This window comes from Alexandromys fortis, unplaced genomic scaffold, assembly GCF_014885135.2.
Source record: "Alexandromys fortis isolate MF-2015 unplaced genomic scaffold, M_Fortis_MF-2015_v1.1 scaffold_63, whole genome shotgun sequence".
NCBI classification, from domain to species: Eukaryota; Metazoa; Chordata; class Mammalia; order Rodentia; family Cricetidae; genus Alexandromys; species Alexandromys fortis.
The window spans coordinates 6,645,877-6,664,582 of NW_026067953.1; the positions used below are offsets into that span (position 1 = coordinate 6,645,877).

General features: G+C 48.9%; 1 protein-coding gene across 3 annotated transcripts in view; it reads right to left on the reverse strand.

Moving 5' to 3' along the window:
* Positions 1-5,031: 5,031 nt before the first annotated feature.
* Ccdc88c (coiled-coil domain containing 88C) overlaps positions 5,032-18,706 on the reverse strand; it is a 124,160-nt gene continuing 110,485 nt past the window's right edge. For all 3 annotated transcript variants that reach the window (XM_050151438.1, XM_050151439.1, XM_050151440.1), the window contains 3 exons: positions 13,194-13,265; positions 11,385-11,653; positions 5,032-7,207 (listed from right to left, as the gene is read on the reverse strand). In XM_050151438.1, the coding sequence (XP_050007395.1) occupies positions 6,215-7,207; positions 11,385-11,653; positions 13,194-13,265 (1,334 nt within the window). In that variant the 3' untranslated portion in view covers positions 5,032-6,214. The remainder of the gene's footprint in view (positions 7,208-11,384; positions 11,654-13,193; positions 13,266-18,706) is intronic.

Sequence of the window (18,706 nt, forward strand, 5' to 3'; positions counted from 1 at the left end):
GATACGAAAACAGGATCCAACATTCTGCTGTTTGCAAGAAACACATCTCAACCACAAAGACAGGCATCTACTCAGAGTAAAAGGTTGGGAAAAGGTCTTTCAAGCAAATGGTCCTAAGAAAAAAGCAGGCGTGGCCATACTAATTTCCAACAAAACTGACTTCAAACTAAAATCAATCAGAAGAGATTGAGATGGACACTTTATACTCATAACAGGAACAATTCATCAGGATGACATCTCAATCCTGAATATCTACGCCCCTAATATAAAAGCACCCACTTATATAAAAGAAATATTACTAGAACTCAAGGCAGACATCAAACCACACACACTAGTAGTAGGAGACTTCAACACACCTCTCTCTCCAGGGACGGAGACTTCCGGATAGGTGAGCTTGGTTTCTAGAGAAATGGGGCTCTCATTGGGTTTTTCTGTAGGTCTCCTGAAGGATGGATGTGTGTGGGTTTGGATGAGTAGGAGGAGGGCAGACAAAAAGACAGAAGGACATCATTGGAACGGGACCAGGATTCCAGTTTTTCATTCACTCGTGTCTTCCATACTTCAGGGCGGGGCACCTAGATAGTGACGGGAACTTTTCATGATATACGGAGTAGCCAACAACACGCCACAAGGATAGTGGGGTTACATAGGGAGGTGGGGTCGCTGTGGGTGACGTCAGGTGGCTTCCTGGAAGAGGTGTCCCTCCAGCCACTGCAACAGGATGAGATGTTTTCACTCAGCCCTGGGATGTCCAGGTGATGGAAGCACTTAGCGATGTTTGTTGTTATTCTCTATCCAGTTCTCTTTTAATTTGTCTAATCACACGGAGGAAGTCTCTGCTGGGCGCAAGCGTGCCTTGCGTGCCATAGAGTTCTCTGCTGTGTGGAAGGGCCAGCCTCAGGCTGGTCTGCAGGCAGTGAGGACACGGCTTAAGAGCTCTGCCTGGCGTTCTTTTGTTTCACCTTTTGTCTAACTACTTTCCTTTTGTGTTAGGATACCGATTTTCCTTTTCTGGGTATGGAATACAGGATACTTGATTCCTGCCTGCAGGTTAGTTGACAGGGACAAGCTCCCTTCACCTTGGGACAGAGCTAAGCTCAGCAGTGGGTTGGCCTGTGCGAATGAATGAATGGGAGCAGGAAGGGAGGATAAACAAACAAAATAAATAATCCTGTGTCTCTCCCTTTTCCTTCCTCTCCCTGGGCCAGGGCCCACCCTGCCTTCCCCTCCATCTGCAACGCCACTGGTGGTCCCTGGTCTCTTGCCCTACACATTATAAGCAGGACGGTCAGGACATGCCCCAGTAACTGGGCAGGGTTGGATTACGCTCCCTCAGGAAGCCTAGGCAGGTGACCTCTTGGATCTGCTGATCCTTACACAGCCTGGCAGGTCCCATCAAAGCGGATGACAGCTATCTCCCAGCCCTTCTCCTCTCCGTCCCCACCCCTCGGCTTTTATCCCTGAGCCTGGAATTTAAATTTTCCGTGAGGGGCCCTGAGCACTGCTGAAGGTCAGGGTCTTCCCAGTCTTGGTGTCTGCAGTCGTAAGTTCCTCAAGGGTGTTATCTCCTGGCTGTACTCACTGGAAGCTGGGGAGCCACTCACCTACCTTTTGTGGGCATGGATGGTATGCAGCCCGCACGGCGGGGGCGTGGCACGGTCCGATGGAGGCTTGGCACCCATCTGCACCTACTCAACCCCAATGAGAGCAAGCCCCAGGCTGACACAGGGAGGCGCTGGCCAGCTCTCCCTACCAACTGCCCAGCAGTGGCCTGGGGAGGGTGCAGTCTCTACAGTCACTAGAAATAGAGGGACCCAAATCCCTGCCCATCCTGCAGCAAGGGGATGAAGAACAGGTTGATGGTTTCAGAAGGCCAGGCAGCCTGACTGAAAAGGCTCACTGGTATGGGTCACCAGGTTGAGTGCAGCCACCTTCCTCTCTCTCCTTCCCCAGGCACTAGGTAACCACAGTGGAGATCCTTGTCCCCCAGCTCTGGCTGACTTCAGGCTGCTGCTAGGCAGAGCCTCGCTGCCAAGCTGGCTTCTTGCTGTGCTGCATGGAGAAGGGAAGGGGTGTAGGTGGGGATGGACTCAGGGCAGCAGAGTTTGGGATGACCTGCGATGGCCAGTGTGTCACCTGTATCCCCTTTGCTGCTCCCGTTTCCAGGCCAGTCTTAGGGCTGGAAGGACAAGGAAACCACTAAGGGAAGAGGTGCTGCGGGCACACCTAGCCATCTCGATTTCAGGTTAGGACCAGCCTCACTTCCCTTCTCTTCTTTTGTTTTTGGCCATTTCTTCTTGATCTTATGTCCATCCCCCTCTACTGGTGAAGAGTTGGTCCACTCTGACTCCTGGCAACAGAACAGTGAATTGTGCAAACCAGCTGTTAAAGGTGGCCATTACCAGGAGAGGAGGGAGGGGAAACTGAGGTCGGGTTGTAAAATAAATGAATAAATTTTAATTAATAAAAACGGTGACCATTACTGAAGATAAACTTACGTCAAGCTATGATCAACCAATGTAATAAAAACAAAGATCATAAAAACTCAGAATTCACCCTCTTCTGTATTACTTTACTAGTTCTGTGCCTTCACGGTTTACACGCATTTTATCTGTACAGTGGGTTTTACAGCGGGGGGGGGGGGAGGGCTACTGCACATCTTCCTTCCTCGCCCATGCTCTATCACCCCATGCAGGTTGCTTGAAATCAGCTAAGTATTTACACCACAGGAATGGGCATGCTGTACTCACGGCTGGATTTGTGGCTGGTTTGGGGGTTTTATTGAGATAAGGTTTCACTAAGCAGTTGAAGGTTTCTCGTCTCAGCTTCTTGAATGCTGGGATTAACTGGCATGGTCTGTGCCATCACGCCGGGTCAACGTTTTTTCCAGTCTGACTTGAGAAAGCGATGGAGACAGTGGGCTAGCACTATAAAAGCATGTCTTGGGCGAACACTGCGGTCCTGCCTTTAAGGACAGTTAGCCATACTGGAGACTGTTACCTCCTGAATAGCACACACACACGGAGGAACTCTCAGTGCTGCAACCAGAAAGCACTACCTGACTTAGCAGGTGCCTCCCAAGTCAATGAGATCTGACTCAGTCTTTGCCTTGCTGACCAAGTGCCAACCCACATTCACTTTGGACTGCAAGCACCCGGCCAGCCAGGCTGACGTCCATACGTGAGCACGGCAGCCATGAGCGAGAACATCCTTTGACAATCAGTTGGCTGCACGGACTTTGATAAACTTTTATTATTTGTAAATATTTCATATCCTTTGCATCAGTGAACTTAGATGTATGCATTCATCTCTCTCAGACACAGGTATTTGCCAGAATGATCCCCAATGTCTGCTCTATCTCAAATGTTCTCTAGAGCCCCTTGTCCCAAATCTCTCGAAGACCTCACCTCATGCTGTGAACATGAAGACTCGTCTGTAACTTGGGTACTTTCCAGACACCTAAAGTTAGTGTAGAAGGTGGGATAAGGGACCTAGGAGGGGTTAGTATTAGAACACACTTCTTAACCACTGGACCCAGGGTGTTGCTAAAGGACCATCATCACTTGGGACTGGGTGCAGACTCAAGGCTTGAGTTGAAACCGTCTGAGGGAAGGGGCAAGGGGGAAGACAATTCAAACACCTGGGCATGAATCATCATGTTTAGTGGAAAGGGGAAACCGACAGCCAGTCTTGGTGCTTGGGGCAGATGTGAGTTATATTCCAGGCAGCTTAGCGACATCCCAGTCATGTATGTGCAGATCTAGAATTTCCAAGGAGCTGGGGGCTGAGGATGGCAGCTCCGCGCCTCCTGGGAATGGCCTGTAATTAGAATTGTGGATTTGGAGGAGCTTGTCAGGACGTGAGGGGTGATGAGAAGCCTAGGTGTGCCTCAGGTGGACAGGACTCAGTCCGCTGAGTGCAGGGTGTGGCTACAACAGAGCCCCAGAGAGGGGAGTGTCAAAGGGAAGGTCACCTGGGGTGAATGCACCAGTGCCCAGACTGCCTGGGCATTTAGCACCATTTAGACCTGAAGAGCAGTCTTTATGTTGGGCAGAGCTGGACAAAGTGAGGCAGAGAGACCAGAACTAGGGCCCTAGGGCTGGATGCCTGGGATGAAAGAGCTAACCAAGGGCAGGACAAAAGCCTGGCATGATCTCTAAATATAGCTGAGAGGGTCAAGACCAAGCGCTGGCCTCTGTAATGGCACAACAGATGGTGTCCACTCAAGAGCTTGGGGAGATGAGCTGAGAAGCTGAGGGCAGACTTCATGCCTGAAGCTTCTAGGTCTGCGTTTGTGAGCACAGGGGAGGTGTGTGGAGGGAAGGGAAGTGGTGGAGGGAACCCAGGGCAGCCCACAGGCTCTGTGTGGGCGTGTGAGTGTGGAAAAGCTGTCCCAGAAGGAACACGGTCGTGAGATAAAGGCTGCCAACAACAAGGCATGACTGGCCAGGTGTCAAATCCTACAAAGGTCACACAGAGTGAAGTCTGCCAAGTGAGTACTCCATGGAGAGCAGCTCCCAGCACGCAGCCAGCTCCAACAGACTGCAGCACATGGGGAAGGAAGGGCAGGGCCAGGAGGCAAGAGCAGCTCACACAGGAAGTCTGGTGAGGGAGGAAAGGAACTTGAAATACCAGGTGGACCAGGAAACAGGACACGATTCGGTCACCTGGGGAGATTAATATACTTTTCCTAGTCCCATTCATCCACCTAACTGATTTAAATACGAGGCTCTGACATCCAAATCCAAGATTAGCACTTAAGGGGATCTTGTCCTGACTGCAGAGTCCTACGCCTAATTGCAGCTCCCCCTAGGCTGGCGACATGTGACATGGACCATGGGGGCTGCTGTCACTTCCAGGCCGGCTCTGTTCTTTACCTTCGTCTTGCTGGCTGTGCAGCTCTGCATAGCCAATGACTCGGCCAACTATGGACCCCCACAGCCGAGGAGCCTGGGGTATCGGAGGAAGCCCTAGTTTGTGGTAGCTCACTGCATGCAGCCATGGTGTTCACTGAAGAAAGCCAGGACTCACTCAGGTTCCATTCTGTTTTATTATGGCCCTGCTCTTGTCTTCCAAAAAGAAAGGCTATTTAACACACAACCCAAACACCCTTACCATGGATCTTGTTAACATACAGAGATCTCCCCTGTTTCCTCCTTAGCACGTTACACCAAAATAGAAAATAAATCGTTCAGTCCATTCCAGGAAAAAGCACCATGACAACAGGAAACACAACATGTTAGGAATTGGACTGAATATAAAAACAGCAGGTCAGACCCTGAAAGAATGACTTCCAACATAATAGGAACATAAATAAGCCCCCGAAAGTATATCTATCTATCTATATATATATTCATGTGTGCACATATATATTAAAGAAATTTGGTTTCTACCCCCAAAGTTATTCAGAAATAACAACATTCCATCTGAGCTAAGGAAGGCCGGGTGCAACAGCCACATCACAAAGGAGCATGGCTTGGCCTTCCCTCTGTACTAACCATGCCGGCCAGTCAGTCCATCGCTGAGACACTTCACACCCTAGGCCTAGCAGATCCAGTGTTTGTAAAGGCTGGTCCCTGGGCAGCCTCAAGATCCAGTAACAGAGCCCAGAGCCTGGGGCTGATCCTGGAGCTTGGTCCTGCTATATGGACAAGCCTGGAGCCTAGAAATGGGATGGCCACCACCCTGGGTTTAACAGCCAGCCCTGCCCTGGGCTTTTCCCAACACCCTGCAGATCTTTGCAGTTTGCCCAGCCCAGGCCTTTCCCTAGGATCAATGGCTTTTAGATGGGAGACCTAGAGTTGGGACTTGGCTCTGTGAGCCCGGTGCACACGTATGCATTCACATGTGCACACACATGCTTTAGCGGAGGTTGACAGGTTGCAAGTGAGTGTTCCTACTCAAGTAGTGTCTCTTCCTATGTAAACTGGTTTTGCCACTGAATTCTAAGCAGTCCCCCTGCTAAAGAGATCTGTCCATTAGACACCAGCTACCGGAAGCTGTAGACATAGAAGATAAGTTACAGACCCTGGAGAGCAATCCTCTTAGGGCTTGGCACAGTGTTTCCATCAACCAATAGGATGACTGTGTGGGAACCCCATTCCCCTTTCTACACCCTTTCCTGGCACCCTGGGCAAACAGGAGAAAAGGCCATTGTAATCAGAAGGTGCACAGACAGTTTGGGGTTTGCAAGCCGCAGATCCAATGACAAGAGTCACACACAACCATACTCATACCACACTGTTTGTGGGTCCCCACCTGGCTCTGGGGACGCTGGTGTGCTCTTTGAGCTGTTTCCTTGACTGAAGTCATCAGGGCCCCGGCTGACATGAGGAGCCAACTCGGGAGAGCGACCAGGACTTTTGGTCAGGAGACCCTCGCTGTAGCAATGCCCCGCACCCCCATCTCCTTCTGAGGTGCTGAGACCTGACCGTACAGGAGCAACGGTGGCTATCTCCCCGGAGTGTGGGGACACTTTGGGTTTTGTCCTGGCAGCAGGAGCCACAATGGGAGAAAAGTGCTGGATCGGGGGGTTGTTACCGCTGCTACACGCAGTGGCAAGGGCTGGGGCAGTGGCAGACTGCTGTAGGGGGGCCAGCCTCTCCTCCTTTGGGGGAGCCAGAGAGAAGCGCCTTGTGTCCAATGGCCGGCCACGAGGACCCGGGCCTGGAGAGGAGCTGTCAGCTTTTCCTGCCAGTGGAGTCCGCTCCCGGGCCAGACTGTGGGAGCCCTGCAAGCTGTGGCTGCCTGTGTCTCTGGTTCCTGCAGCCTCAAGACACCCAGGCTTCTGAGGAGACTCTGGCCTGCAGGCTTCTGGCCCACTGGCCCGGAGGAGGTCAGCTGAAGCCAGGCTGAAGGTTCTGCTCAGAGATGCGCTTCGGCTAGCAGGCATGTGGCAAGTCGGGGGCATCGTGGCTTGCCTGGGTCTACCCAGAGACAGGCTCTGGGGAGGCTGGACCTGTCTTGAAGGAACCCCAGCCAAGGCTTCTGCCTCAGACTGTCTCAAGTTGGGCTTTACATAATGCCCTGGTTTCAGCCGCTGCCCCTCAGAGGTGTTGACTGACATTTTGATGGTGGGAGCCACAAAGTTGGTGGGCATCTTGGCTCCGTCTTTCCTAGTTGGTCTTAGCTGGCCTCCCGTGGCTGGAGGATCATGGGCCTTTCGGAAGTTGTCACTAAGAAGGTCATCACGGCAGCTGGGAATGTCCTGGGGAGGGGAGAGAACAGAGAAGTGGAAAATTAGGTCTGAGGGTCCTCGGGAGTCCAGACTGACATTTCTTTTTCTTATGGGCTTCTAGCCATGCCTGGGAAGCAGTCTCGGATGTGGGGCCAGGAGTGCAGGAGACACTGGGTAAAGAACCCCAGACATCACCCAGGCAGCCCACTGTCTAGGCAGACACAGAGGGAAGTGACTTCTTATAAAGCCACAGTTTTAATGCCCACAATGAGACCTGGGAAGAGCCGGATGTTTCAGTCCATTTCCTCCCTATGGTACAGAGCAGGAGTGAGAAGTTTTGGGGGGTGAATCAACCCTTCTTTCTCCATCCATCCCACAGGCTCGGGCACTCACGAGGACAGGAGAGAAACAAGACACACACCACAACTGGCACCGCCACCCACATCTTCCTCTCAAGAACAGGAGGGGAGGAGGTGGAAGCCAGAGATGTGGAGGACCCGGAGTGGAGATGGTTCATCCTGGGCTCCGGGAAACTGCTTCTATCCTTTGCCACCACCCTGGAAACAGTAAAGCTATGGGAGGCAAAGGTCTGTGACACCGGTAGGGTCTGTAGTCTGTAGCATCTCATAGGCTGACAGAGGCAGCCGTCAAGGTGAGGTGTTCTTTCCAAGGCTGACAGGAGGAGGGCTGGTAAGACAGCTCAGGGGTAAAAATGCTTGTCACCAAGGCTGACAACCCGAGTCAGCTCTCCAGGACCCACTGGTGGAAGGGAAAAACCAACTCCCACAGCTGTCCTCTGATGTCCACATGTGCCACCGTGCATGTGTCCCCACACAAACACACACACACACACACACACACACACACACACACACACACATAAATTCAACGGGAATAGGAAGAGATGGGAGCGCAGACAGGACGTGAAGGTCAGGGGCCGCCAGTTCCTGCTGTGACCTGCAGTGGGGCTCTTTGATGTGGCACGTGTGCTGTGGACATCTAGGAGAGCTGTGAGTGCTAATGTCCACAGACGTCATTTATCACCACTGCCACCAGGCCCCGCTCCAGGCTTCATCTACTAAAACAACACCACAAAGAGCAGAAGCCACCTCACCTGTTGTGGAATACCCCCTTACACTGTGTGACGACGTGTCACTGTGACGGGTTTAATAAGAGAAATGGCCGATAGCTAGGCAGGAGGTGTAGCAGGGACTTCTGGGCAGAGAAAGCTCTGGGAAAGAACAAAGGCAGGGTCTGTCTCCAGCCAGATGGAGGAGTCTCCAGCAGGAGTGCAGAGTAACGGTAACCGAGCCACATAAAACAATATAGATTTAAAAATATGGGTTGATCTAAGTTATAAGAACTAGCTAGGAACAGGCCTAAGCTAAGGCCAAGCTTTTATAATTAATGTTTCTATCATCTTTTTTTGTGAGCTGGAAGTCCAAGGAAAAATCTGTCTATATTCACCCAATTCCTAAAGCAGCTTGGCAGGGGTTGGTTCAAGCTGTGGAAAAGTACTTAGACAGATTGAAGAAATGAGGTCAAGCAGGTCGCAGGCTGGAGGTTAGGCCAGGGCTGTGTGACCCTGGGTCCCTTTCCACACAGCCTCTCCTCTCTGCACGCTGCTTCTGCTGGTGTGCAGGCCAGGGAGTCGGATCTCACCCCCCACCTGCTGTGGCAGGGCCTCTCACTTCTGCTGCTGTCCCTAAGCTTCTGCGGATGCTGTCTCCTGTGTCTCCTATCACCTCCTACCTCACTGGGGGAGCACTGGGATGACCAGTGTATGCCACCATACATCCTGGAACTCTGTGTGGGTTCCAGGAACTGAACTCTGGCTGTCAGGCTTGCATGGCAAACCTTTTTTTTTTTTAAAACCTGCTGAGCTCCCCCCCCCCCCGACTCTCTTGTCTTCTGCTGAACTGACTTATAATGGCCATTTAAAATACGGTACTTGGTCTTCTACACATGCCTAAGCATCCTACAGCAGGCCTAAGTTCTTTGTGTTTGGAATCTCCAAATGCTTCTCTTCCAGTTCTTCCACCACGGGCATTCACTAATTCTCTATCAGTTTCTTTTAGCTTCTAGGTGAGGAAATGTGTGGCGTCTGTCTTTGTGTAAGCAAATTTCCAAGTCTCGAACACGCACCTTCCAAAGATCAGCCTTCCTGGCTACCCCAGGAACCCACCTTATGCCCTTTCCCAGGCATCAAAGGCTTGGGTGGGGACCCCACTGCAGAAGGCTCTACTGTGGTTCAAACAACCTAGCGGTCCTAGGCACTCAAGGGAGGTGCGAGAGGCTATGGCTGCCCACATCAGATTTCATCGGAAGCAGCTACAAAAGGCGTCGAATAAGCTGAGAAGAGGTGGACAAGCCTACAGGTCTGAGCAGAGGAGGGGGTCTCATCCTCTCTTAGAACCTGTAAGGGGAGAGGACACAACTGCTGTGGACACCACACCAGGACAAGATGGAAGGCTCAGTTGCAGCCCGATTCCTGGACTGTGCCTTGTGCCAGCAGTTTATACGGTGCCCACTGAAATGATCTGAGCACTGCCTCGGACCCACGCAGTCAGAAACCCCAGTTTGCCTTGTGCTCTGGCAAGCCTATTAGGCAACTGGACCTACACAAGGTTCAGGAACCATGAACTCAGAAGCATCAACTTGCCAGGGGACTCCGTCCTCCTCAGCTGGAGATCTCAGGCATCTGGCCTGAAGCCAGCACTCGACAGACAGAAACAGTGCAAGTTTCTCTCCTGTGCCAACCATGAAGCCAGGCACTGAGCAAACTTCTAGAGGAGTTGGTTGGCTTCACTGTGGAAAACAGGCACCATGCCCACTGCCCAACAGATAGCAGGTACTCAATGAACACTCACGAGCAAGCATTTTATATACCCCGTGCCTTTGGGCTCTCAGTATACGCCATAGATACCGCTACACGGATGAAATCTGTTTACTTAGGGGGAATAGTGGGGGAGACCGAAGCATTAACTCAACAGTTCTCAAGGTCAAGATGGTATATTTCACTCAAACACCCAAGACTCCCATTACTATTTCAGACAGCATACTGCAGCCTATGGGCGGCCCTAAGACACTGAAGCCCTGAAGAGCACAGAGGAGGGTCTATCAACAGGCAGTCATGGGGAGGGGGGTGAGAAGCTACTGAGCAAGTCAGCACGCTGAAGCCATGAACCCAATCTAGCTAGCTTCTCAAAGATGCGGTAGGGGACAGGGAGAGAGAAAAAGAGGGAGGGGGAAGGGGAGGGGAAGGGGGAGAGGGACAGAGGGAGCGAGAGAGCGAGAGAGAGAGCGAGAGAGAGATGCTGGAGATCGAACCCAGGGTAACGTCAAAGCCACCCAAGGACTCTACTAACTATGTCCCAACCCCTATTGCAGCCTATTCTCACAATGGGTGAGCGCACAAGTCTCTGATGGGTGGGTGGGTAACACAGGTGTAGGGGTGTGTGTGTGTGTGTGTGTGTGTGTGTGTGTGCATGCGTGTCTGTCTGAATGCAATGTGAAGACATGTATGTGGAAGCCAAAGGAGAAACCTCTTCCAATGCTGTCTAACTTTATTTTTTATTTTTTTGGAGAAAAGAGTTTTTCTGGCCTGAAGCTCACCAATTAGCACAGCAGGATGGCCGATGAGCCTCGGGGATCTGCGAGTCTCTGCCCTTTCAGTGCTAGAATTACAAGGGGATAACTACCATGCCCTGCTCCAAGCAAGTTTTCATGCTTCTAAACGTTTGAGCAAACAACAACAACAACCAGTACTACGAATGGCACAAAGCCCTGGGTTCAATCCCTAGTAAAATACACACACACACACACACACACACACACACACACCCTGTTACATCATGGCATGTGAAAATCATTCAAATGTCACTGCGTGTAAGCACAGTTGTGCCAAACACAGTCAAAGTCTGCATTCTCTACAGGAGCAGAGCTAGACCGCTCTAATGAAACTACCCAAGGGTCTAGGGACCTGAGATGTTTACTCTGTGGTCCCCGGGAAGCCTGTCCAAGCTGCCAATGGCTGCTGGAGATGACACAGGCTAAGAGGCACTCAGCTCTGCCACAAACGCTGCCAGTGAGCGCTGGTCACAGGCTCGACCCCTTTGGTTTCCAAGGGGAAAGCAGCTGCTGTCTGGGACCTGAGACCCTGCTGTCCCTCCCTGCACCACTGGCTCTGCTGGGCCAGAGAACTCACCTGGGTGGGAGAGCCGCGGTTACTCTCCTCTAGAAATTCCTCCAAGGTGACCATCTCACTGCTGGGTGAGGCCGAGCGGGGCTGTCCCCCGGCGTGGGCTGGAGCTGCACCTCTCTTCTGGACACTCTCCTGGGGGACAGGCCCATTCCGGAGTGGAGGGTACTCGTGGCGGCTGAGAACAGCACGTCCTGGGGTGCTGGGGTCCCTGCTGGGGATCAGGTCTGAGCTGCTGAAGCTCTCGCAGCGGCTGTGCAGACGGTCAGAGGACCCTGGAGGGCAACGCAGGGCACACGTCAATCTCACTGTCCCCTGCTCCCTGCGGCTCACCTGAAACCATCCCAACTGGGAAAACCTGTGTCCAGCTGTGATTCCTTCTTCAGTCACTAACACTACACCTCAACTTCTAACAAACTGGTGAAAAGGAAAAGAAACTTCCAGTAAAATTTAAAAAATGTATTTAAAATTTTCCCATCTCCTAGGCAGCATTTCTCCATGTCTTATTATTTATTTATTTAGTTAGTTAGTTTTTAAAACTCCATGTCTCATGTCTCGTGTGCACAGGCTGGCTGGTGACCTTGGACCTCTGACCCTCCTTTACCTCCCAAGCGCTGGGATTATAGGCCTGCACCAGGTTTATGCGGTACTGGGGACTCAACTCAGGGTTTCATGCATGCTAAGCCAACACTCTATCAACTGAGCTCCCCAGTCCTATTTTTCTATTCTTTGCTTGTGGGGGAGGGGAGGGGTTGAGACAGGGTTTCTCTGTAGCTTTGGAGCCCGTCCTGGCCTATTTTTCTATTCTTAAAACAAAATAAAACAAAACCCCTCACAAGAGACAGACACTCCAGTTGGCGGCAAGTGTGAGTGCTGAAGTATAAGGTTTACACTGGAGCAGGAAGCCTGGTGCGGATGGATGGATGGATGGATGGATGGATGGATGGATGGATGGATGGGGCGTCTCTTGGCTCCGCCAGTTTGCACATCCTCCTTGCTCAGCAACAGTGCATCTCTTCTACACTGCTCCAGCATCAGTACATGTGACGCCGCAGCGAGCAGTGACATTGAAATGACTAACCCTGGCACCCTCATCAGCTCTCTTCCACTCACACACTGAAGTTCACTGAGCGCACATACATGCAAGGTCACTCTTGCAACGGTCAGTCATGTAGAAAGTTAAGAAGAAAAAAATCCTGGTAAGTCTCACACAATAAAGTCATGAGACAGCATATACCCTCTTCAAATGTGGAGGCAGGACGGGCGGTGTGGCACCCAGCACTCAGGAGGCAGAGGCAGGCAGATCTCTGAGTTCGAGGCCAGCCTGGTCTACAGAGCTAGTGCCAGGACAAGTGCAAAAAACAAACAAACAAAAACAAACAAAAAAAAAACAACAAAAAATAAAACACCCAAAACTTAAAATTTCTTTAAATCAGATTCAGGCTGGGGATGTACCTCAGTTGGCAGAGTGTTTGGCTAACGCGCACAGAGCATCACACATTCTGGCCTTGGCTCTAAAGTGAGCTGGAGAGCTGCCTGGGATACAAAGCTCATCTTCTAGGAGGAATCACACTTGTTCTCGGTTCTGCGTGGGAAAGAGCACTGGTCCCGCTCTCTAATCCATGTAGCTTGGGCCCAGAGGAGCTGTGACTTGCCCATGTCCTCGGGGTAGGCAGGGGAAGAGGGGACCGGAGCCCTAATCTCCTTGGCCTGTGCTTGGAACCTTGCTGTAGCGTCTCCAGCCCCGCTAGGCAGATCTGAACTCTAAGATAGTGTGAGCCCAGGGCTGGCCGTCCTAATAAATGTTTGCCTTACCCTTGAGGCTCAGGGGTGAGCTGTTGCTGGACGTGTTCCTGCTGCTGCTCTCCAAGCTGTTTGGCCGCGACACTGAGAAGAAATGACTGTGTTTAATACAAAGGGCCAATGACCAGGTAGATCCAGGTTAATATCCTGACTTGAGGAAGAAAACATAACAAAGCAACTCTACACCAGTTCAGGCCAGTGCTCTCAGGCAGGGAGGTCTGCATATACTCTTCTGAGGCAACTGGCTTCAGCAACAGGGAGGTAGACATAGCACACAGCAGGCAGCCATAACTGGCTGAGCTAGGTCTCTTATCTATCACCAGGTCTAGGCATCTAGTTTAAAACATTAATAAAACAGGCCACATCACAGAATTCTAGCACAAAAAGTACATAGGGGCTCCTCTGGGCAAACCCAGGACTGGGGCTTAGAGACCACCTCTTACTGCACAGAACTTTCCAGAACACATGCCCACAGTCCTGTCAGCAGTGAGGTACTGTCCAACGCAGAAGGTGCACGCACGTATATGCGAGCAGTAATGTGTACCTGAGTGTGTCCTGTACGTAATCACAGGAGGTGATGCCAGGATGTGTCTACATGCTGTCTGCATTTCTTCAGCTGCTTTCGGTCACCTGCCTCAAACATTCATCTGCTCTAAATCGAAAACTCAAGGCTCCTAGTAACAAGGGCAGAGGGACCCAGCCTTCATGACTGTGAAAGTCAGCCTGAGCCAGCCTGCAGTAATCACCCTGCTTCAGGTGCAGAGGGCAGCACCTCACTCCTTGCCCTGGCTGGACCATCCCTTCTAGGGTCCACAGACCTCTTCTGGTCCACCTGCAGCAGCCTGTACCAGTGTCAGGTGAGAAAACACCTCTGCTGCTGGGCTCTGAGCCCCGAGGGACAGGGGTAATGTTCCAACATCTCTGTAGCTCTGGAGTCAAGTGCAGTATGTAACAGCACTGGGCAAGCCTTCAGAAACTCTAGAAGGCCCCTGGCTTGCTGTCCTCAAGGGGCGTCAGCTCGGGTGTCTACACAGGCCTAAGTACCAAGTGTGGTAGGCCTTGGCACAGAACAGCATCCAGAACACATCTGTTAGCTAAGTGTTTAGGGATGAGCCAAAGAGGACTTGGAGCTTGGGAGCAGTACTGAACCAAGACCCCCGGTGGAGAGGCAGTCGGAACAAATGCAGGCTGTTCTGTATCAGGTACAGGGTGTGCTAAATGGAAGCATCTATGTTTCTTATTTAATTCTGGTTTTGAGTTAGTGCCTTATTAGGTAGTTTAGGGTAGCCTTGAGCACACAACCCTCTCTCATCTGAGTCTCCCGAGAGCTGGGATCATAGGCCTGAACCATCATGACCACTCACCCGTGTTCATTAAACAATTCTTTTTGTTCCATATTCCAAACAAAGACACTGGAGGGGTTGGGAGGTGTATGAAGAACCTCATGGCCAGGCAACCAGTCACCAACTGGATATACAGTGAGCTGGTGCACATGGAAGGGCCGCCCACTCTGGGTAAAGACAGAAGGGCTCCTGGACCAAGAGGCCTCATTAAAGAACCTGTCCTTCCCCACAGAATCATAAATAGCCAACACCAACACTGTCACACTCTCTAAAGAATGGGTAGAAGACGAGGCTGGCTTCCTCGACGACTCCAAGCACATCAGAAACAAACTAAACCCATGTAAACCTCCAAGGTTTCCCTTCTGAGCAATTTCTTCCTACCCTTCTAGGGTTTATGTTTTTTTTAAACATATTTATTTAGTGTGTGTTATGTGTGTGTGAGGGCATGTGCGGAGGTCGGAGGACAAGATGGCAGGAGTTGGTTCCCTTCTACCATGTGTGTCCTGGGATAGAATTCAGGCCACTAAGCTTGGTAGCAAGTGCCCTAACCCACTGTGACACCCCACTAGCCCACTGCTTTTTAGTTTTAAAACATTCATTATTTTTAAACATTTATTCGCCTGCATGCATGCATGTGTGTGTGTGTATACACATGTGTATGGAGATCAGAGGACAAATGCAGTAGCTGGTTCTCTCCTCTGACCACATGGGTTATGTGATCAAACCCAAGTTGCCACACCTGCACTTGCCAAGTGCCCTTACACCCTGAGCCGTTTTGTCAGCCCCCTAGAATTCCTTTTTAAAAACTGAGAACTAGAGACCACTGGGAGAAGCGTGAGCAGCAGCATGGCAGGCCGCAATGGAAACAGCAACACCAGCAGTGGCCTCCACAAATTACCTGACCGTGGGAGCCTCAGCCCCGCCAACACCAGGAGGAACGACCATCTGAGCCTTGGGCCCGTAGGCACCCGGAAGAACAATCACCAAGGCTCTCTACACCTGAAGAAGCGATCAAGGAAGCCACAGCCCCCAACTGGAGGAAAAAGGAGCCCCCTGAAACACAGGCTCCACCTGTACTGATTGGAGAAAGAGACGGGTAGACAACAAGGTAAGAATACACTCAACCTAATGAGCAATACAGCACCATCAGGAACTAGTGGTTCTACAACAGCAAGACTTGAACATCCCAACACAGATGAAGCAAAAGAAAATGACCTTAAAAATAACTTTATAAAGATGATAGAGGACCTTAAAGAGGAAATGAAAAATTCCCTTAAAGAAATGGAGGAAAAAGGAATAGATAACCAAAAAATTGGAAGAAATCAAATACTTTAAAGAAAACAAAGAAAAAAACAATCAAATATGGGAAAGAAACAGTTCAAGACTTGAAAACTGAAATAGTGGTAGTAAAAACAAAAACACACAAACCCAGGGAAATCTGGAAAACAGAAAAGCTGGGTAAACAATCAGGGATTATAGATACAAGCATAAACAACAGAACACAAGAGATGAAAGAGAATCTCAGGCATTGAAGATACAATAGAGGAAATAGATTCATTTGTCAAAGAAAATGTTAAATCCAACAAATTCTTAACAAAATATCCAGGAAATATGAGATACCATGAAAAGACTGAACCTAAGAATATGAATTGAAAAAGCCCAGCTCAAAGGCACAGAAAATATACTCAACAAAATCATCGAAGAAAAATTCCCAACCTAAAGAAGTATATGCCTATAAAGGTACAATAAGCTCTGTAAGAGCACCAAATACACTAAACCTACAGAATAAAGAAAGCATATTAAGAGCTGCAAAGGGAAAAGGCCAAGTAACATGTAAAGGCAGACCTATCAGAATTACACCTGACTTCTCAACGGAAACAATGAAAGCCAAAAGGCCCTGGTCGGGCCACATTATACAGACACTAGGAGACCATGATGCCACCCCATACTACTACATCCAGCAAAACTTTCAATCAACATAGATGGGAAAAACAAGATATCCTATGACAAAACCAGATTTAATCAACACCTATTCACAAACCCAGCCTTTCAGAAAGTACTCGAAGGAAAATTCCAACCCAAGGAAGTTAGTTACACACACACACCACCACCACCACCACCACCACCACCACCACCACCACCACCACCACCACCACCAACAACAACAACAACAACAACAACAAAAATAACAGGAATTAGCAATCACTGGTCATTAATACTTCTTAGTATCAATGGACTCAATTCACCTATAAAAAGACACAGGCTAACAGACTGGATACAAAAACAGAATCCATCCTTCTGCTGCATACATGAAACACACCTCAACTACAAAGACAGACATTACCTCAGATGGACCTAAGAAACAAGCTGGTGTAGCTATCTTAATATCTAACAAAACGGACTTCAAACCAAAATTAGTCAAAAGAGATGAAGGTCATTTACATATTCATCACAGGAAACATGCATCAAGATGAAGTCTCAGTTCTGAACATCTATGCCCCAAATACAAGGGCATCTACATCTGTAAAAGAAACATCACTAAAGCTTAAATCACACATCAAGCCACACACACTAACTGTGGGAGACTTCAACACCCCACAATCACCACTAGATAGGTCAGCCAGACAGAAACTTAACAGAGAAAGGAACTTATAGATGTTATGACTCAAATGGACTTAACAGACACCTACAGAACATTTCACACAAACACAAAAGAATATCTTCTTCTCAGCACCTCATGGATCCTTCTCCACACACTCGGTAACAAAGCAAACCTCAACAGATATGAAACAATTGAAATAACCCTGTGTCTTATCGGATCACCATGGCTTAAAATTAGAATTCAATAACACTAATCTCACAAACTCATGGAAATTGAACAACGCTCAACTGAATCATCACTGGGCCAAGGAAGAAATTAAAGACTTCCTAAAATTCAGTGAAAATGAATCCACAATATACCCAAATTTATGAGACACAATAAAAGCAGTGCTAGGAGTAAAGTTCATAGCACTAAGTGCCTAAAGAAGCTGGGAAAAAAAATCCCACACTAGTGAGTTAACAGAACACCTGAAAGCCTTAGAACAAAAAGAAACAAACTTACCCAGAAGGACTAGATGACAGGAAATAATCTGAGAGCTGAAATCAACAAAATAGAAACAAAAAGAACAATACAAAGAATCAATGAAACAAAGAGTTGGTTCTTCTAGAAAAATATCAACAAAATAGACAAACAAACCTTTATCCAAACTAAGCAAAAGGAAGAGAAGGGAATATCCAAATTAACAAAATCAGAAATGAAATGGGGGACATAACAATGGACACAGAGGAAATCCAGAGACTATTCAGGTCATACTTCAAAAGCCTGCACTCCACAAAATCGCAAAATTTAAAGGAAATAGACAACTTTCTGAATAAGTATCACTTACCAAAATTAAATCAAGACCAAATAAGCAAATTAAACAGACCTATAACTGCTAACGAAATAGAACAGTCATCAACAGTCTCCCAACCAAAAAAAAAGCCCAGTGCAGAAATTAGTGCAGAATTTCACCAGAACATCAAAGAAGAACTAATACCAACATTCCTCAAATTGTTCCTAACAACAGAAACAGAAAGAGCTTTGCCAAACTCTTTTTACAAGGGTACAGGCTATCCTGATACCCCAACCACACAAAGATAAAACTAAGAAAGAGAATTTCAGACCAATCTCCTTCATGAACATTCATGCAAGAATACTGGCAAACCGAATCCAAGAACACATCAGAAAAATCATTCACTATGACCAAGTAGGCTTTATCTCAGAGATCCAGGGATGGCACAACATATTGGTCAATGTAATCCATCACATAAACAAACTGAAAGGAAAAAACCACACATGATCATCTCATTAGATGCTGAAAAGCCTTGGACAAAATTCAATACCCCTCATGATAAAGGTCTTGGAGAGAACAAGGACACAAGGAACATAAATGGACAAAAACTCCCAGTGATCCCACTGAAATCAGGAATAAGACAAGGCTGTCCACTCTCTCCGTATCTATTCAATATAGTACTTGAAATTCTCACTAGAGCAGTAAGAAAATAAATAAATAAAAGGAGAACAAGGGGATATAAATTAGAGAAGAAGTCAAACTTTCACTATTTGCAGATGATATGATACTATGCATAAGTGACTGCAAA